At 38.2% G+C, this 21,627-nt stretch overlaps 3 protein-coding genes across 3 annotated transcripts; all 3 read left to right on the top strand.

Moving 5' to 3' along the window:
* Positions 1 to 1,096, top strand: LOC119796557 (olfactory receptor 2AT4-like). The gene is made up of 2 exons (XM_038305163.1): positions 1 to 151; positions 332 to 1,096. Exons 1-2 carry the CDS (start codon positions 38 to 40, stop codon positions 971 to 973), a joined length of 756 nt encoding a protein of 251 aa, XP_038161091.1. The 5' UTR covers positions 1 to 37; the 3' UTR covers positions 974 to 1,096.
* Positions 1,097 to 14,534: 13,438 nt separating this feature from the next.
* On the top strand, positions 14,535 to 15,511 carry LOC119796554 (olfactory receptor 1D2-like). Its single transcript, XM_038305157.1, has one exon. The coding sequence runs from the start codon at positions 14,566 to 14,568 to the stop codon at positions 15,499 to 15,501; it is 936 nt and encodes a 311-aa protein (XP_038161085.1). The 5' UTR covers positions 14,535 to 14,565; the 3' UTR covers positions 15,502 to 15,511.
* Positions 15,512 to 20,167: 4,656 nt separating this feature from the next.
* On the top strand, positions 20,168 to 21,243 carry LOC119796497 (olfactory receptor 1D2-like). The gene has a single exon (XM_038305079.1). The coding sequence runs from the start codon at positions 20,168 to 20,170 to the stop codon at positions 21,098 to 21,100; it is 933 nt and encodes a 310-aa protein (XP_038161007.1). The 3' UTR covers positions 21,101 to 21,243.
* The last annotated feature ends 384 nt before the right edge of the window (positions 21,244 to 21,627 follow it).

Raw genomic sequence — 21,627 nt, forward strand, 5'->3', positions numbered from 1 at the left:
TGTCAAATAACAAAGAGAGATTTCTTAGCCAAGAAAAATGAATGTTTCAATAATTTCAGTGTTTTTTCTTTCAGGTTTGAATGAAACAAGTCGGAATCAGAGATCAGCTTTATTCTTCCTCAGTTTGCTGTGTTACTGCACAACCATCTTGGTAAATGTTTCTCTTATTCTGATCATCATCTTTGACAAAGCACTACATGAACCAATGTATATTCTGCTATGTGCGTTTTGCATTAATGCACTTTATGGAACAGCAGGTTTCTATCCTAAATTTCTGTGGGATCTGCTCTCTCCTGTGCATGTCATCTCTTATTCAGGGTGTCTTTTGCAGGCTCAGTTGTTGTACTCCTTTGCCTGCAGTGATCTGTCCATCCTTGCTCTTATGGCATATGATCGGTATTTGGCTATATGTCGTCCATTGGAATACCACTGTGTCATGTCAGTACAAAGGGTCATTAAGCTGGCATGCTCTTTTTGGTTAACATCATTTTTCATTGTTGCAGTCAACATTTTTCTTACATCCAGACTGAAGTTATGTAGTCCATACATTAACAGACTTTTCTGTGTAAACTTGGTGATTGTGTCACTGTCATGTTTTCCTAAAGAAACCGCTATTAACAGCATTATTGCAAACATTACAATAATAATTTATATTCTTCATGGTTTCTTTATTGTATGGTCTTACATGTATATCATTAAAAGATGTTACAATTCTATAGAAAACAGGGCAAAGTTTATGCAAACTTGTGTGCCACATTTAATCTCTTTATGCACTTTTTTTCTGACCATACTTATTGAAATTGTTAATGATCGACTCGGATCTAAAGAATTACCTCAGCCTTTAAAAAACTTTATTGCAATAGAGGTTCTTGTCATTCCTCCCCTGATGAATCCGCTCATTTATGGTTTTAAGTTGACCAAGGTCAGAAACAGAATTATTGAATTTGTTACTTTTAAATTCAAATCAATTTAAGGACACATTTAGGATGTATTACTAAACAATACATTCATAACCTATCATTATATATTTTTTCAATCATGTTCAAGTTGTTAAGACCAGTTTGCATGCAGAATAAATTGCTCATAGCAACATCCGTTTTTCCGGGTTTTTTTATTGTTTTTTTTTTTTTGTTATGCATTGAGGTACTACTGTAGGAAGAATGTGATTGGTTTTGGATCATGAGGGTATTTTGTTATCTTTTTTTTTTTCATTTTTAATTTACAAATAAACAACAAAAACAAACAAAATACAAATACAAATGTACAGTACTATTCAACATAAATATACATGTAACATTTCTGGTAGTAATGCAAGCAATTTAGTGATGTGACCTGATAGATGACAAGGACCATCTCCATATTTGACTTGTTACTTTGAAATTGTTTATCTTATCAGTGATTGAAATAAACGAGACTGTTATGAGCTTAAGGTAGTCCATAGTCTGAGGCCTGTTGGAACTTTTCCATTTCCACAGAAGGTCTTGCACCCACAATAAAACCAGCCACTTTAAGCCCTAACACTTCTGTGGAAAATCCAGGCGGTATGAGAGACTTATGTTTGAACAGATAGACGCTGTTGTAATGATTTATCTGTGGACAGTCAAGTCAAGTCCATCCTTCCAAGTCTGCAATTACTTCAGTCCAAAATGGGGCATTCACCAAGGGGCATTCTGAGATAATGGAACTGGTCTCCATAGACCCCCTAAAAGGTTAAGTGTCACTGGAGGTGACGTTTTTTGCCGTGTTATGCAATCTGGGCTCTACTTTCTCACTGTTTACCAAAATAGCCCAAGGCTCAAACCTCAACAGAGATTTCTCATAAAGACTGACAGGCAGTGTCCTGCTGCTCCAGAGAGGAGGGGTGATTACATCCATGAGCGCAATAAACAGCTGATTAATGCACAACATACTTGAAATCAGGTGCATTTCAGCGCATATTTAATGCAGTTTAATAATTACATTTCTGAAGTTTTACAATACATATTTTACCAATAATTTTACGAAATTTGCAGGGTATTCAATGAGAAATCACCACTGTTATATACATCCAAAATCGTTCATGAATTCCATTTCTTTATAGTTTTTAATTCTTTACTTTGTCAATTTCAATTTTTATTTTACTGCCAGCTGATTTTCTTTCTGTTTTAAAGGAAGGGTATGTAAACTTTCAAGCAGAAATGTATTCACAAGCCATTTTACTGGTTTCTGTGTTTACTGTCTCTTGTATCTCCATTCTGCTCCTTCTCCAAAAATCTGACAGCAACCATGCAGCAACCATTGAGACTATCTTATAGTGCCATACTTCAGCCCAAATCTGCAATTCTAAGATTTACAATCTGTTGAAAACAGGGAAAACATTCAAAGAGTTACGGTAATTCAAAGAACGTGTATTTCTCTGTCACCAGTGTCAGCTCAGGTTTTTAAATGAATAAATTGAATCATCCATCTACCATCCATACATAGGTTTTATATCCCATGTACTCATTTCATAAGCCAACTTCCTGTGCTGCAGGGATGTTCCAGACTCAGGACTTACGTTGTTTATAAGAACAGATTCATAATATTTTATATACTTTAGCCTACGCCCACTGTGAAAGTTGCAATTTTTTCCTTTTGCCGAATTTTACTTCTTGTATGTAGCTAAATGGCATTAATAAGAGCTGACAGAGCCTTTTTAACTTTAACCTATTCAACATTAGAATCCAGTAATTACAATGTCTAAATAATTCAATAATTTCAAGATAAATACATAGCTCTAAACACGGGAGTGCTAGCCTTCTAATATCTATTGGAGCATTGGCTTTGTAAATCCAGAACTTGACTTTTTATTGTTTACCGAAATCTTGAATTATAATAATAATAAAACTTTATTGATCTCACATTTGAGAAATTTACCTCTGCATTTAACCCATCCCATTGGGGAGCAGTTCCCAGCCACTGTGCGGTGCCCGGGGGCAGTGTGGGGTTAAGGATCTTGCTAAGGGACCCAGAGTGTCAGTCCGTGGGAGTGGGGCTTTGAATCAGTGATTCAGCAGTCACAAGCAAAGGCCTTGGAAACCCCCTTAACGGACACTTAAACTGGGTCCTGAGACTTACTATGTGAACTCACTGGGGGTGGAGCCTTAAGCCTATTTTATGCTCAGAAACCAGATAGTTTGTGTGTATGTTGCATCTGATTGGTCAATTCAACATCCGCTCTACACTATGCGTATTTCCTGTTTGTGTCATGATTTTTATCTAAGGTCTTACCCCAACATGCAGAAAGCCAAACAGAGAGACCAGGGAAAAGTTTAACAGGTTTATTAAGAGTATGGTGATGACTCAAGTACAGCTCAGAGTAGAATGAAGTGAGTCCAGTGTTGCTCTGAACACTGCTCAACCAGAACTGAAAGGTGCGAGGGAAAGACACTGCGGTTAGTTCTACTGCATGAAAAGTGAGATTTTCGTCCCCATAAACTTCCGTAAACTCCCGCAGATCTCCCTGATTTTCGTCAGTTTCCGACAATTTGCAACCCGCGCTTGTCCGCGTTTGTCGTGCCACAAATTGTCGGAAACGGACTGACGTATGTGGAGAGCGATCAGCTGTACTAATGGCCCTAATTAGCATATGAATGCAGCAAACCCGCGCGGCTGGCCAGGTCTGGCTTGAATAACCTACTCAGTATTGGCTGAAACCACTATTCTCAAACAAGTGAAATCGCTCATGATTGGCAGCAAAACCACACGTGGCCACGCCAGGCTTTAACTTTCTTACTGAGTTTTGGACGGAACTTCTTTTTAAACAAGTAAAGTCGCTCGTGATTGGTTGGCATATATATATATTTACATATAAATTTACCTATATGTATATATATTTATGAATATATATTTATTGATTCATATATTTATTCATTCATATGATGTGTATTTATGTTGTCCTACACTACTACACAATTATTAGGCTACCATCAAGGACATGAATGAATTTATACAGGAAATGAACATTTGCCAGGAAGCTGTTTATGCAAAGAAAGAGCTTTATTAAAACACACACAACTATATACAACGCATATCAAAACACATGCGTATCTAAAAATTACAACTCCGTGAACGGTCCGTTTGCTTCCTCAGGGTTGGAGGTAACTGGCAGCATTCCTTTCGAGGCAGGTCCGATGTGCAGACGCCTACTGTGCGTGGCCCTGTACTTCGGTATCGCTTCTAACTGGGACTGCAGCTTAACACAGAGTTCAGTGAGATCCGGCCTACGAAATGGCGGCAACCGTACAATCCATCCAGAGACACCGCCAACGACGCCATCTTCTTCGTCGGACATGAGGTCGACAGTGGCGGACTTCCAGAGTTCAACTTCCTCATCTGCTAGCACACATTATGCCTCGCTTTCAGCAGCTGAAAAAAAAAACAATGAATCAGCGCCCTGCGTATGGACACAACACATCTATCAATGCACCTGAAAACTGGTCACCAAATAAAGTCTTACCCTCTTTCTTCTAGCCCGACTCCAAGCAGATTGCTGGGCAGCCTCCGCACGCAACGTGTTGGCTGGCTGCGTATATCTGAAGCTCCCGCGTACCGTCTCAAAATACGTCTTACAGGCAGCTGGAAAACAATTAAATGAGAGTGATATGAATAAAAAATCAAACGCAAGTCACAGTAACAAGGAAGGAGAAAACATTAAAACAAGTCACTTACACACAATGCCGTCTTTATCAAGATCGTGCAAATCTGGACTTGCTGATATGGCTCCGAGCAAATAGGAGGTCTGTGAAAACAAAATGTACAGCTATGATCGGTATCCATCCGTATCCATTGCCTTTTACCGCAGAATGAAAGCATATTCTTTAAATCTTACCCTTGCTGCGGTTCATAGCGCCTGCAATTAGTCTCCGAGTTGTGAAGACGGCGTACTGCTTCCTGTGAATCACAAAAAATACACTTTAATAAAGCTTGTTCTTGCAAGGCTACTATTAGCCGTAGCTTTAGGCTAGGCTGTTATTAGCCGTAGCTTTAGGCTAGGCTGCTATTAGTCTAATAGCATTAAAATAGCATTAAATTATAGTCACTCATTACTGTATGAACCCTGTGAGCGCTTAATTTAATATGACATATTAAAAAAATCCCACCATCATCCAGCTTATGTTCAGTTTCTGCCTAAATATATATATATATATATATATATATATATTTGTAGATTTTTGTAAAGGGGATAAGGATAATTCAAAACTGCTTTTTTGAATGAACTTGTTCTCTACTCCCAAACTCAGCATCTCTTTTCATTCATGTAATAAGAAGTTTCTTTTGAATGGATTTGATTAAAGTTTAATTCCCTCGGTATAAAATAAATATTTTGATGGAGATGAGAAATCTGCTTCCTCGTTGGTGAATAACCAATAGTTTGGATCCAATCATTTAAATAAACGGTGTTAGTTTTTTTTTTTTTTTTATATATATATATATAAGAATTGTGCTATGATTTCTAGTCACCGATCTGTTGCTGCTATATTTTAATTTGACGAACCGGAATTTGTCGATGTTCTTTTTCCTGTTTGGTGCAATTGCAATTGCGGATCTTGACCTGGCCGGACCTTATGACCACAGTGTACCAATCTTCTGATGGCTACTTCCAGCAGGATAATGCGCCATGTTATAAAGTGAATCATCTCAGACTCATTTCTTGAAACTTTTCCACTTAAGTAATTGTGAATTGAGCATATTGACAGACAACATTTTATTTTTTATCTTAAATGCAATTATTTTTTTTAAATAATTACTGCTCTAAATGTATTGCTCTGTCAGCTAAAGATCTGTTTTGGTCTCTATACTTTAATTAAATAAATCAATTCAAGCTAAAATGTAAGAGGCTATACTGAGCCTGATCTCTTTGTATCAGAGATTTTCTTACCTTTTAGAAAAATGTCACTTGGAGTAAACCCCCCCCCCCCCCGCAACCCTGATTTGCATTTGTATAGCTCACAGCATGTTCATTTACATGTTAAAGCCTCCCCCAGTGCACTTTCTAAGGCGCTGTCTATAAATTCATTATTTTAAGAGCAACATACCTGGGAAACACTTCCCTCACTAATGCTACTTCACCAACTAAACTACACCAGATAAAATGTGCTAAATTACAAAGAGTAAATGGTAGGTGCCATGCATTACTGCATAAATGGAAGAAGGCAAGTGGTTCGCCACTCATCATAATGGAAACCTTCTACAGAAGACAGTTGTCTAACCAACAGACTCCCAACATCTTCATAAACCCTTAACCTGGCCATTCATCTTTCCCCATCTCCCCTGCACCCACAACCTGTCAGGAACCCCTGTCTGCTTTGCAATAACCCTGTTTCTGTGTGTGTGCTTGGTGTGTGTGTGTGACCTGGACTTTGGCATGTCTTTCTCTACACCTGGCACAGAGAGAAACACATATATGTGAGGAACTTAACAATAAATGCAGCATTATCTTTGATAGATTTCTGCTTAATCTAAAGTTTAACCACAAAATACAAGTTGCATAAATGGACAGTAGGCAATAGGCAATAGCATCATTGCAAAGAAGGATATCCTTGAGACTTTTTCACATCAGTCTGACAAAGTTTTAATGCAAATAAAGGAAGTATTTTTAAGTACAATGTATTAATGAAAACACAAAATCAACAGTATATGAAACGTACAACTTAGAACTATAGTCAACCCAAGGAAGCACTACCATATCACACAGTGTCGCCCTATCAGACTGGTGGCACATAGATATGGGAGAATTATCCTGCCATAATGCAAGAGCACATAACTTCAATTAGAGAAAAGAATTTCATCTTCTTGCACTCAAAACTTATAATGCTCACACTCAAAACATGCGCTCTCTCTCAAATATTTTCTCTTCTCTCAAAAATCTTTGTTTCTTCTCTCAGATTTAAACAGATATTTTCTATATTATCACAGATATTTTTTCCTCTCGCTTGCCTCCATCTCCGCTCTGCACGGGTCTCAGTTACGCTCTGCTTGCGGATTTGTTTTGCTCTCTCAGACTGCAGTTGGATCGTTGCCTAGCAACCTTTCCAGCCAATAGAACGACAGCCTCGGAAAAGGTGCGCTTGTTTAACCCTACGGAGTGTGCCTGTGCTACTACGCCACTTATAAAGCGTCAGCTGAAACTGCTATTTACAGTAGTTTTGTGGCTGATTGTTGTTTAGAAATAGAAAACCTGGTTTCATTTCTTAGTTTTGCCCTGGATTTTGTAGCGTTTGTGGACGCTACGTCGCTACTTGATCAAAACAATAACGTCGCTACAGGAAAGTTACTTGATAAATAAGGCAGCGACGCTACGGTCAAGCTACTTGAAAATGTAGTTAAACTAATAGCTTCGCTACATGTAGCGGCGCTACTGCCCATCACTGCTCCTGTGACAAAACTATTATAATGATGCTAGTAGGCTACAACAACATCGTGTTTTCCCACACCACTGACTTTGTTCACCATGGTAACGTAATTCCTACTGAATCAGACAAGCTATTAGGCCTATATTGTCTCTTTCCTCACTCCAGGTAAAGTGAAGAAAATGTAAACCGCTGACATCAAATGGCAAACTCACCGTATGTATCTGCACGCAACCATAACTTTCCTAATCAAGCTCGATGACTGTGTGGAGATTCAAAGGGCGCGCTGTTGCTGCACTGCACAGCTGCTATGGTCCAGTTGATGGCCGTGTACCACGTGACGTGACGCTGGACGCGGAGCCAATGAAGGAAATGAATATCCTAACGATATTAATAATTGTATAAATAATTGTGTTTGTAAATAAACTAACAGGAACTTATCTTCAGATTAACTTGCCTTCTTGGTGGCTCGTTTTCAGTGCTTTACTGCAATTGTTTGGGGTTATATGGAAAAAAAATCAATAAATAAAAAAATAACAATAAAAATCGCAAAATAATTTTGGGGTGGCTAATACCAACGAAGGGATGACTTCAGCCACCCTAAAATAGGTCTAGCCACGTCCCTGGACTTCAAGATCCAGACTGACAAACAGGTGATGGCTAACCAACCAGACATCGTGTTGATCGACAAACAGCAGAAGAAGGCAGTAGTGATAGATGTGACAATCGCAAGCGACAGCAACATCAAGAAGAAAGAACACAAGAAGCTTGAGAAATACCAAGGACTGAAGGAGGAGCTAGAAAAGATGTGGAAAGTAAGAGCAGCAGTGCTGCCAGTTGTAATTGGAGCACTGGGGGCTGTGACCCCCAAACTGGTAGAGTGGCTACAGCAGATTCCAGGTAAAACATCAGAGGTCTCTGTCCAGAAGAGCGCAGTCCTAGGAACAGAAGATACTGCGCAGAACCCTCAAACTCCCAGGCCTCTGGTAGAGGACCCGAGCTTGAGGATGACACATACCACCCCACGGGGGGTGAGAAAACAGTTTTTTTGGGGGGGTTTTATATATATGTATATATATATAGTATATACGGTATATATAAAGTATATTTGATGTATATATATGGTATCTGGTATCAGATAAGACATAAGAAGTAAGGGGTCAAAACATGTAAGAAACCGGAGAGAGGATCAGAAAGCTTCTAAGTAAACAGAGAAATTAAATCAAACTTTAAATTAAACTCAAAAAATATTTTCATCGAATGCAGTGGAAGTCAAATGTGTCACTTCCAAATTTAAAACTTTATGTTAATTTTTCTTGCAAATAAACTTTGTTGTTGGTTAAAATTATTTCATTCTTCAACTGGAAAACAAACTGTTGCTGATTTCTGTTTTTTTCGAACAAGGTCTCTCTTTCTTGACCCCAGCTTTTTATTTTAAAACCTTTAAAAGCTTTGTTTCAAATTCTCATTTTATACTCATATGTCAAGTGAATAAATTTGCTACCAGAAGTATTTATTCATTTTCCCCTGTGGAATAAACTCTAATCTGCAAACTTCCCGTCTATCAAGGGGTTTAAAAGAAGACTGAATGCATCATTTGAAAGCTTTAAATAGCTGCTGTTGTTGTTATCTCACCGTAGAAAGAAGCAAGACAGCTGCTACATTGCAAAGTCAGATTATTTAATCAAAAAAAGAAAAAAAAAATGAATGCTTCAACTATTTCAGTGTTTTTTCTTTCAGGTTTGAATGAAACCAGTCGGAATCAGAGATCAGCTTTATTCTTCCTCAGTTTGCTGTGTTACTGCATAACCATCTTGGTAAATATTTCTCTTATTCTGATCATCGTCTTGGACAAAGCACTACATGAACCAATGTATATTCGCTTATAAACTTCCGCTTCCCGTTCGAATCTGAAGCATTGCACACTCCAGACCACTAGTTGGCGACAATGTCTCTATACTTTGGGAATGTAGGACCACTGTGTAGGAGAAGAATCCACCTTTCGTATTCCATTTTCAGAGTTTTTTAAAGTGTTTAACAGAGACGTTAGCACCTCGACGTCGGAGTACACAGAGTGAAGCAGAAACACTTGGGCCTTGCGAAAAGACTTCAACTAAGCGTAAACAGGCCCCCTTTCCGTTTCCGGTGGCGGAGGGATATTGACTATTCCAACAGAACTCAATGGGATTTACAAAATGCTAAATAAAACACTACAGGAATGTTTTTTCTTTACGAAACTTGTTTTTGAACGTCATTGAACAGCGTTGACGACTCGGTGAGTAGCATATTTTAAAAAAAGAACGTTTAAGGTTGTTTTAAGGACATTATCGGACATGCACTATGCAAGCCATTCTGAAGCAGCCATGGGGGGATTCTGCATGAGCCAAATAGCAGAGACAGGACCAATCGTCAAAATTTGGGTGTCGATCATTCGATTTCATCCTGGACACTACAGAAAAGGGGCTAAAAGTGTTAAAAACCGGAATTCTCCTTTAAGGATCTCTCTAAATGTTGTGTCTTTTCATGGGTTCTGTTGATGACTATGGAAAAGCTGTCCATGGATAACACTGAGTGTTATTGTCAATTTTTTGTAGGCTAAAGTGTGTTACTCTGTGGGAGTCCTAACCCCTCAGCCTTGTGATCGTAAATTATTGTGGAGCAAAGTGGTCTATGTAGATTGATTGGAGTCCAGCTCCAGTATGTGGCCAGAATATAATTACTCCGAAATGTTTTGAAGTTGTACATGTTTTAAAAAAATATTTATAAAAAAGTATTCAGCCCCCTCTAAATCAATACTTTGTGAAACTACCTTTTGCTGCAATTACCGCCTCAAGTCTTTTATGGCATGTCTCTACTAGCTTTATGCATCTAGTAACTAAAATGTTTGATCTTTCTTCATTATAAAACAGCTCCTACCCCATCAGAGCAGATGGAGAGCATTAGTGAACATAAATTTTTAGCTCTTGCCACAGATTGCTTATTGGGTTTAGGTCTAACACATGAATACTTTCTATTTTAAAATGTTCCATTATGTTAGGGGCTCTGTTTGTGGGGTTTGTTTTTGTGTTTTCCTTTTGTTTTCTCCCTCAACCTCCAGATAGTGCCTTTTCTCCGTTCTGGCTTGGAGGGCAGCTTCCGGGTTATATCCTCCTCACCTGCAGCTTGTTGGGTCATTACTAGAGGAGTATAAGAGCAGCAGACTGTCACCACCTCGACGCCAGAGTGTTTGCCAGTATTTGGTACTCTAGCCTCCTGATATTAGCTGAGTCTAACTCTTTGCCTTTGTCTCTCTGAGCCTAAGTTTTTGCCTTTGTCTCCTTTGTGTTCTCCGGTAGGAAACCCTTCTGATCCGCTGGATAAGCCTGGTCCTTCTCCTCCCTTGGAAGGAAAATATTCGTCTCACACTAAGCAAGGGGGAACCTTGGTCTGACCTGTTCAAGCCCACCTTTGGAAAATCCAGTGACAGTCCACTCCTTAGCTCTTCTGGACCGAACTCAAGTCTGCCTGTCCGCCCTCTAACGAGTACAGTAATCTCTAGACTATTCCCCCACAAACTGGACCCAGGGATTAACCAAGAACCAATTTATGTGAGTCAACTCTAAACCAATCATCAGCCTAGTTAATTTTCCCAACGGACCTTGAAATCATCCTGTGATCTTCCTCCTAGAGTTTCTGGTTCCTGTTCACCAGGCCGCTGGTTTCCCCACTGAGAAAACCTGCAATCTATCTCTCTCTACATATTGTAATCCTCACCAATAAACCTGTTAAACTTTTTACTAGCTCTTTGAGTGTGTTTTCTGCATGTGGGTTCGATCACTCAAAGACATCATGACACATTGTAGCCCTGGCTTGATGTTTAGGGTTGATGTACTTTTCCTAGATTGCCGGGTATTTAACTCAATCTAACTTCCCATCAACTTTGACCATCTTCCCTGTCTGTGCTAAAAAGAACCACCACTGAGCCTGATACATCTACATTTAGAGTGATTTCCAGTGTTACGTCACCACCACCTATAACATTTTGGCCAAAAAAGTTCAGTTTGGTCTGGTCTGACTAAAGCACCTTCTTCCACATGTTTCCTTGGTCCACAGCATGGTATCTGGCAAACTGAAAACTATACTTATTATGGTTTTCTTTTAACAATTGTTTTATTCTTGCCACTCTTTCATAAAGACCCTTTGTCAAGTGCACAACTAATAGTTGTCCTGTGAACAGAATCATGTACCTGAGCCTGTTAGGAATCCAGTTTGTGTGGGTGGTTTGTTTGTTTCTTCTCTCTCCACCGCCAGGTGGTGCAATGTCCTTGTTGGGCCTGTCTGCACACCTGTGGCTCTTTGGTTCATTACTGGAGGAGTATTTGAGCAGTGGGCTGTCACTACCACTACGTCAGAGTGTTTGCCAGTTTTTGGGTACTCTAGCCAAGCTGAGTTTAGCAGAGTCTAACCTAGCTTTCATTCTCGGAATCTAATGTGTTTTCCTTCCTGTGAAGATTGGATACCTGGACCTTCTCCCCCTGGAAGGATTTACTGAGTTTACCCTGAGCAAGGGAAAACCTCCACATGATCCGTTCAAGTCCCTATCGGAAAGTTCCCTCTTCTCTGGATAATCCCACACAGACTGGATTCAAGGATTGACAAGAGCCCCCCCAAACGTGAGTCCCTCTCCAGCATAATTCAAGCCGCAGTCTCATTTCCCATGGTCCCTGAACTTATCTCTGTGATCTCCCCTTCAGACTTTCCAGTTCCGGTTCACCAGTTCACTGAGTTCCAGATCCAACCTCTGTTTACATGTTATCAAATAAACTTGTTAAACTTTCCCCGTGTTCTCTGAGTGGTTTCTCTGCATGTGGGTCAGATTCCTTAAACCGATCATGACAGAGCTGTGGATCTCTGCAGTTTGTCCAGAGTCACCATCGGTCTCTAGGCCGCATCCCTTATCAGAGTTGTCCTTGTTTGGCCTGTATGTTTAGAGAGATGATATTGTCTTGGTAGATTTACAGATATGCCATACTATCTCAGTTTCAACATGATGGATTGAAGATTGCTGTTATGTTTGTGGGTTTTACAAAATGTGGAAAAAGTTCAAGGGGTATGAATATGTTGAGGATTAAATGTCAATGAAGTAAGCAGGAGCGACTCCCCCTGACATCACATGCCTGCACAGAGTTTATTTAGGCAGCACACTCCATCCAAACTGTGTCTGTCCTCTGGCTTTTGGGCCTTGAAAGGGGGAGACACAAGTCGGTTTTCAGCTGAGGCTACAATGTATCCACCAAATACCCTCCAGAGAAGAGTCTCTATTCACTGGACAAAATAGACTTCCCCCTGCCAACGATTTCGGAAGGAGGTGTACGTATTTCCTTGTTTTTCCTACTTTTCAAACTAGATTGAATGCATACTTTTGTGAACCTGCCTGCTGAAGCAGATGAGAAACTACCCAGTTCTTCTGTGCGAACCACGTAGCAGCCAGGCCCAATTGCTGTTCACTGCGGAGCTGCTAGAACCCGGCAACCCATAACCCCTGATGAAGAAATGTGAAACCATCGGACTGTGAGCCATATGTTATTCTGCCGTTTGGAGTGTATATATATATATATATATATATATAAGGGAATAGGTATAGGCCACAGATGTTAAGACACAAAAGCTCCTAACCATGCACAGAGGGTACCACCCCAAATCCAGTACCCTGATATTGTACGCCAGCCATAAGGAAGGAGGCCAAGGACTAATGAATGTAAGAGCCACTATCCAGGATGAAACATTGAAAATTCACAAGTACATCAAGGACAAGGCTCCAACAGACGACTTCCTCACTGAATATCTCAGACAATGGGGAACAGAAGACGAGGTGCCAGATACTCCATCATGGGAGGATAAGCCCCACCACGGGATGGTCCACTGGAACATAATTATAGTGGCAGATATCAGGAAATCCTAACAATGGCTAGACAAAGCCTGACTGAAGGACAGCATAGAGGCACTCATCATGGCTGCACAGGAGCAGGCCCTAAGCACCAGAGCAATAGAGGCCCAGATCTACCACACCAGACAAGACCCCAGGTGTAGAGTGTGCAAAGAGGCCCCTGAGGCCATCTAGCACATAACTGCAGGGTGTAAGATGATAGCAGGGAAAGCTTACATGGAGCACCATAACCAAGTCGCTGGAATAGTATACAGGAACATCTGTTCAGAGTATGGACTGGAAACCCCAAGGTAAAAGTGGGAAACACCTCCAAAGACGGTAGAGAATGACTAAGCCAAGATCTGGTGGGACTTTCAGATACAGAAGGACCGAAGTGCAGCAGATCCCTGGAAATACATCAGACATATCACTCTAGAAGAGTGCAGTTCTAGGGTTAGGGTTGAATCAAGTTCCCAGGCCTCTGGTAGAGGACCTGAGCTTGGAGGAAAAAGGGGGAAGACCACCCGTGATGGGTGACGAAGAGTTTTTTTTATGTATGTATGCAAAATATGCCTTTATTCTTATTATAATCTTTATTCGGTTAATTGGTGGAGCTAGTAGTCTACCTGCCAGCGGAAATCACAGCCGAGGTGGTGTGATTTCATACCCAGCATTTACCTTCACATGCACAAGTCCATTTCCATAAGAGATATTTTCCTTATCTTTCTGTGGTATCAGATAAGACATAAGAAGTAAACGGTCAAAACATGTAAGAAACCACAGAGAGGTTCAGAAAGCTTCTAAGTAAACAGAGAAATGAAACTTTAAATTAAACTCAAAAAATATTTTCACAGAATGAACTGACAAAATGCAGTGGAAGTTAATCAAATGTGTCACCTCCAAATTTAACACTTTATGTTAATTTTGTTTGCAAATAAACATTGTTTTAATTCTTCAAATTGAAAACAAACTGTTGCTGATTTCTGCTCTTTTCAAACAAGGTCTCTCTTTCTTGACCCCAGCTTTTTATTTAAAACATTTTGAAACCTTTCTTCAAACTCTCATTTTATACTCATATGTCAAGTGAATAGATTTGCTATAAGAAGTATTTATTCATTTTCCCCTGTGGAATAGACTCTAATCTGCAAACTTCCCATCTATCAAGGGGTTTAAAAGAAGACTGAATGCATCATTTGAAAGCTTTAAATAGCTGCTGTTGTTGTTATCTCACCGTAGAAAGAAGCAAGACAGCTGTTACATTGCAAAGACAGATTAATTAATCAAGAAAAAATGAATGCTTCAACTATTTCAGTGTTTTTTCTTTCAGGTTTGAGTGAAACCAGTCGGAATCAGAGATCAGCTTTATTCTTCCTCAGTTTGCTGTGTTACTGCATAACCATCTTGGTAAATATTTCTCTTATTCTGATCATCGTCTTGGACAAAGCACTACATGAACCAATGTATATTCTACTATGTGCTTTTTGCATTAATGCACTTTATGGAACAGCAGGTTTCTATCCTAAATTTCTATGGGATCTGCTTTCTCCTATTCATGTCATCTCTTATTCAGGCTGCCTTCTGCAGGTTCAGGTGTTGTATTCCTTTGTCTGCAGTGATCTGTCCATCCTTGCCCTTATGGCATATGATCGGTATTTGGCTATATGTTGTCCTTTAGAATACCACTCTGTTATGTCAGTAAGAAGGGTCATTATGCTGGCATGTTCATTTTGGTTAACATCATTTTTTATCATTGCAGTTGCCATTTTCCTTACATCTAGATTGAAGCTATGCAGTCCATATATTAACAGACTTTACTGTGTAAACTGGAGCATTGTTTCACTGGCATGTTTTCCTAATGAAACACTAATTAATGCCATTGTTGCAAACATGACAATAATAATTTATACTACTTTTGGTTTCTGTATTGTATGGTCTTACATGTATATCATCAAAATATGTGCTAATTCTCTAGAAAATAGGAAAAAGTTTTTGCAAACTTGTGTGCCCCATCTAATCTCCCTCTCCATTTTTATGTTGACTATATTGACTGATCTTATCAACATCCGACTCAGTTCCAAAGATTTATCACAGACATTGCTGAATTTTATAGCAATAGAATTTCTTGTCTTTCCTCCCCTTATGAATCCACTCATTTATGGGTTTAAGCTGACTAAAGTTAGAAGAAGAATAATTGATTTTGCTACTTTTAGATTTAAAAAAATCTAAGCAGACCAGTTTCAGGTGCATTAATTGGCAATATTTTCATATATTCTCTCAGAATATGTGTATTATTTTAATGGTTCTGACTAGTTTTTATACATAATGGTTAATTGTTGCAGTATTTTTTTATTGTTATGCTGGGTTTTCTGCATGTGTTTACAACTAGTAATGTCCTTTTTGGCTTCAAATGCATTTATTTGCAAAATAGTTAATACCGGTAATATGATATAGAAGCAATTAAACTTCAAGCTAATGGTGTTCTGTTTAACAGGGAAGAGTCTGTCAAGAATAATTGACTGTGGGGAGAAATGAGACTCCTGTGGCAAAATTAAAAAAAAATGATTTTAACTGTTAAACAGTTGAAATGTATAGGAACCTTAAGAAAAGAAAGAAAACAACTTAAAATGATCTGCAAATAACAGTTTCTGCGCCTTTACATTTATAATAGGCAAAAGCAAGGATTTAAAGTTAAATGAGCTAAAAATATAGAACATTAACAGCCTTTTATATTTCCAAAAAGTAAAAAAAAAAAAGGTTACTAAAGATCAGAAGAGCTTTTCAGACTCTAACTTTACCTTAGTTTAGAGTTCATGTAACTTGAATTCAGTCTGCTCAGATGAAAAAATAAATATGTATTAAAATAACTGGCCTTTGATAAGTAGCCACTTAATACAAAAGCATTGCCACATATTTGATTTACTTTCACTTCTCAATAAAATGAAATTTTGATACTTAGAATAAAACTCCACTTTGTTCACATTATAACTCTGGTTGAATTTGAAAAATTAGAACAGATTTGGATAAAAATTCAAGAGTACACAGAGCAGGATTTCGTTCAGCTTCCAGGCAAAACCTATTATGCTTATACTCAAAACTTCTGCTTTCTTTCAAATGTACCAAATCTTTCGCAGATATTTCTTCTTTCCATTTGAATCTTTTGTCTCTTTATCTTCTACATTTACCCATCATCCAATGCCCATCAGACCAGGATTTCAACAGCCATGTAATTTAAATTGCAAATATGAGATGTATTTATCCAAGACAACCAGCAGAGGGTGCTGTAGTTCTGGCTCCATTTAAGGATCTCTCTAAATGTTGTGTCTTTTCATGGGTTCTGTTGATGACTATGGAGAAGCTGTCCATAGATAACAGTGAGTGTTATTGTCGATTTTCTGTAGGCTACATTGTGTTTCTCTGTGGGACTCACCCCTCAGCCCTGTGATTGTAAATAATTGTCTTTAAGAAAATCAAATCCATTTTAGTGATTTTGTTTTAAAATATGAATATTGTGATTGTTTAATTTCTTTTCGGAGCACAGTGACGAGAACAAAAGTTACTATGATATGTTTTACAGTTGTACATGTTTCAGAAAAATATTAAAGTATTCAGCCCCCTCTAAGTCAATGCTTTGTGAAATTACCTTTTACAGCAATTACCGCCTCAAGTCTTTTCTGGTATGTCTCTACTTGCTTTATGGATCTAGTGACTGAAATGTTTTAACTTTCTTCATTGCAAAACAGCTCCAGCAGATGTAGAGCATCAGTGAACATCTATTTTTAGCTCTTGCCACAGATTGCTGATTGGGTTTAGGTCTGGTCTTTGACTAGGCCATACTAACACATGAACTCTTTCCATTTTAAAATGTCCCATTGTAGCCCTGGCTTGATGTTTAGGGTTGCTGTACTTTTCCTAGATTGGCAGGTATTTAACTCCATCTATCTTCCCATCAACTCTTTCCAGTGTTACGTCACCACACATAACGTTTTGCATTTTGGCCAAAAAGTTCAGTTTGGTCCGGTCTGACCAAAGGACCTTCTTCCACCTTCTTCCTAGTATGGTGTCTGGCAAACTGAAAACAATACTTATTATTATTCTTGTCCCTTTTTCATAAAGACCATCTGTCCAATGCACAACTAATAGAAAATGTCCACATGATTTGTGGACATTAAGATCTAAAGAGAAGCACCTTCCTGTGGTCGGACCCTGTAATTCAATGAAAGGATGGAGTGAGAGTAAAAAAATATGCACGCCCAGGAGAAGGAGGGGGCCATTTGCCTGGTGTTTGACTGGGAAGGGAAATTTTTGCTACTGTATCATTAATATAGAGCAAAATTGGGGTCATAAAGGTTGTTGTAAAAAAATAAAAGGGAAAAAAATGACATAGAAAATTACAACTTAAGAGGGGAAAAAAAATAGTTATTTTATTGCTCATTTAACAGCTGGGAACTACAGATGAAAAATAGTCTATAATATATCATTTTTAGGCCATGCATTTTAATGCCAATTGTTTTATTGAATTGCTCTTTTTCCTTTCTAATAAGCCAAATCAAAAAAATACTTTTTAGCTTATATTGAGGGTTAACATATTTGTTTTCTCTATTTTTCTCTCTCTTTCTGTTTCCCCATGCAACAAAAATGACAGTAACAAAGTTGGCCTTGATTCATATAAATAACATTCCCAGGATTAAGTGACTAATGTCTTGATAAACTTATCCATCTCTTTATCTTTAGGAGCAGTGTCTTCTCAGGTAAAAAGTTGATCAGACATCTGCAACTGATCCAGAAAGCTGCTGTCCATGTCCTCAGCAAAACTAAGAAGTTAGAGCACATCACCCCATTGATAAAGCCGAACACTGGCTCCCCGTATCTAAAAGGCACTTTAAAATATCTAGGTTGTCTACAGTACGGTATATGTCACTGAATGGCTCTCCATCAAAATACATTAGAGATTTGTTGTCAGTCTATCAACAGCCCAGACCTCTCAGGGTTGTCTGAGTGAAGACTATTAGGCACAACTACAACCAAAAGTGGGATTTAGAATTTACATAGTTATTATGCTCCACTAATCTGGAATAAACTCCCAGAAGACTATAAAAGTGTGGAAAACCTTTAGCTTGATTTTTGCTTGATGCATCAGTCAGCTGCCAAATTGGTCTATTGCAATAGACTTTCCTCCCTGCGCACTTAGTAAAATTAATATTTATATATCTTATTAACATATCAACATAAATATCACTACAATTAACAGATTGTGAAAAATCCTTGGGAAGAAATTACCGTAGCTCTAAGATGACAAAAAGTAGAAAGCAGCTGTGTTTCCTACTATCTAATGTATTGTATTGTAAACTCATGTGTCAATCCAAATGTGCAGCAAGCTTCAAATGCCCAGTGCAAGATGTGCATGACAGGCCGCGAGACATCTTGGAGTCCTTTGAAGCATGCCTACTGTTGACTCAGCATGCAAGCCAGATGCCATTGATGCTCGAAAAAAATGTTCACTCTAAGGGCAGCCTGAACTTTTTCTGCTGGAAGCAGACAGTCAACCAATAAGAGAAGCTGATCCAGGAACTGTCTGGGAGACAGACACTGCATGCAAGCCGTGATCTCTGCTTCTGCAGAGCTGTAAGCAGAAAACTATGAAAAATAATAAACACAAAGGGTTGAACTCCACTGATTTAGAAAAGCCAGGGATTTTTTTTTATGTGCAAGGAAAAAAGAGTGTTCTGATCATTATTACTCATAATGACATGTGGCAAAACCATTTACCTACATTGACTAAAAATGTTAAAGTCTTCTGATTTTATATCATGACATTTGCACCACAAACCTAAACGTTTAGATTAAATTCCCAGCTGCCATGAACAGCAGCAGGAAATCCCAAAAAATCTTACCGGCTTCAGTTTTTATAGAGAAATCTCTGCACTGTCACCCACCAGTATGTAGGGGGTCCACTTAAAGCAAAAACAGAACATTTAAGTAGGATCATAACCCTGATTAACTGACTGCATGACGTTTTCAGGAGGACTTGGTTGTTTTCTAATGCCTCATAGCAAGTAAATCCAAGTCACTTATAAGGAAAAGATCAAAACAGCTGAACACCTGAATCTCCAATCATCTGGAGCATCCAAAGTCCAGAGCATCTGACTTAAAAATGCACAAACGTCCAAGTTGAGGTATTGGACGTCTTTTTGATGCTTCAGTGGGAAGGAAGCAGTTAAAGCAAAATTAAAAACCTATATAGAGTTGCCCTGGAATGTCGTTTCACTCATATATGCTACATCAAACCTCATATGGTTTAATATATTGGTTATCAGATTTCATAAGTTACAAGATTTCCACGCTGCATGTGAACATGCTTAGTGAAGATTGCACAAAAACAATCCTTTCATTTCCCTGATAGTTGTTGTACTTTTGCTTTTTTATATTATCCTTTATTAAATTTGCATCAGCTTGAAACTCTACATTTTAAAAGAACATTAATAAAATTATTGTCGGCGATAAAATTTTACCTGTGTTTTCAGCTCTTAATTGAAGTAATCTATCCTTATCCCATTACTTTATAAGAAAATATCTGATTAAATATGTTAACTAGAAAATGCTCTTTAAACGATTCATGCCCTCACAGGGCTATCATGTAGCAATTTAGCAATTACTCAGGTGTGCAATAAAAGCCTCATCTCCCCCCGGATAAAACTTTGACTTTCAGGAAGCTGCAAACTTTGACCCAATCGACAGCGTCTTGCAGGGCTTGAAAAAATACTGGTTGGTTGATTTGAACTCTTTAAATAGTGGATGATTTTAGCTATTTCACATCTAGTGAGAGGCAAGACTGGTCACTTGAAGTGTACAGAGCCGTCAAATAGCAGATATTTCTTAAACAAAAAGAAGAAAAATGGAAAATGTTTCAACAATTTTCGTGTTTTTTCTTTCAGGTTTGAATGAAACAAGTCGGACTCACAGATCAGCTCTTTTCTTCTTCTGTTTGCTGTGTTACTGCATAACCATCCTTGCAAATGTTTCTCTCATTCTAATCATCGTTTTGGACAAAACATTACATGAACCAATGTATATTCTACTCTGTGCTTTTTGCTTCAATGCACTCTATGGAACAACAGGTTTCTATCCTAAATTTCTGTGGGATCTGCTCTCTCCTGTTCATATCATCTCTTATTCAGGGTGCCTTTTTCAAACTCAGGTGTTTTACTCCTTTGCCTTCAGCGATTTCTCAATCCTTGCCTTCATGGCATATGATCGGTATCTGGCTATTTGTCATCCACTGGATTACCATTCTATCATGTCAATGAAAAGAGTGATTTGGATGACATGCTCTCTTTGGTTAACATCCTTTTTTATTATTGGAGTAAACAGCCTTCTGACATTTAGACTGAAGCTATGCAGTCCATACATAAACAGACTTTTCTGCGTAAACTGGAGCATCGTATCACTGGCATGTTTTCCTAAAGAAACCTCAATTAATGGCATTGTTGGAAACATTACAATAATAATTTTTATATTTCTTGGCTTTTACATTGTTTGGTCTTACATGTATATCATCAAAATATGTTACAATTCAATAGAAAAGAGGGCAAAATTCATGCAAACCTGTTTACCGCATTTAATTTCCTTATCTGCCTGTATTATGACTATACTGATTGATATCATTAATAATCGACATAGTTTTAAATATTTACCGCAGGCTTTGCAGAATTTTATAGCAATGGAGTTTCTTGTTGTTCCTCCCCTCATGAATCCGCTCATTTATGGCTTCAAGTTGACGAAAATTAGAAGAAGAATTATTGATTTTCTTACTATGAAATATATTTGAATTTAAGCAGATTTTTCAGATGAAATAATAAGCAGAAGGTCCATAAACATAGCATTTGCCCCTATTCTTGCCCTTATTTATTCTTCAATGTTTGTTTTTTTTCAATACCAATATTGATTTTAATTATTGATGGAAAATATCAAACCTACTCACACATAAAGGATGATGATCTTGGTCATATAGCTGCAAAAAAACAATTGCTTTGTACAAGCCTTTAAAGCCGCAGCAAATTTTATTACAATAAATTATTTATACCTGTAAACAAAAGATTGACTGTTTATTCTGTGCTTTCCAATACCCAGTCTCATTTTACTTCAGATTTTGTTGCACTTCTAAAATGTGTCTCTATAATTTCAAATGTGTTGATTTAAAAGGTGTAGCCTTGCTTTTTAGCATGGCAGTACATAACTTGATTAACATAATAGTAATTTTCACTGTAACCTACACTGCCTTGTTATGACTGGCCCTGTTTAGTCTTCTGGGTTGAGGGGGCCAGGGACTAACTCTCAAAGGCCACATTGTTTATG

Source organism: Cyprinodon tularosa, unplaced genomic scaffold, assembly GCF_016077235.1.
Source record: "Cyprinodon tularosa strain WSP-4 unplaced genomic scaffold, ASM1607723v1 ctg551, whole genome shotgun sequence".
Taxonomy (NCBI): Eukaryota; Metazoa; Chordata; class Actinopteri; order Cyprinodontiformes; family Cyprinodontidae; genus Cyprinodon; species Cyprinodon tularosa.

Coding starts and splice junctions, on each gene's coding strand:
- LOC119796557 (XM_038305163.1), top strand. CDS start 38: ATGAATGTTTCAATAATTTCAGTGTTTTTTCTTTCAGGTTTGAATGAA. Junction 152..331: donor GTTACTGCACAACCATCTTG/GTAAATGTTTCT, acceptor TGTCTTTTGCAG/GCTCAGTTGTTGTACTCCTT.
- LOC119796554 (XM_038305157.1), top strand. CDS start 14,566: ATGAATGCTTCAACTATTTCAGTGTTTTTTCTTTCAGGTTTGAGTGAA.
- LOC119796497 (XM_038305079.1), top strand. CDS start 20,168: ATGGAAAATGTTTCAACAATTTTCGTGTTTTTTCTTTCAGGTTTGAAT.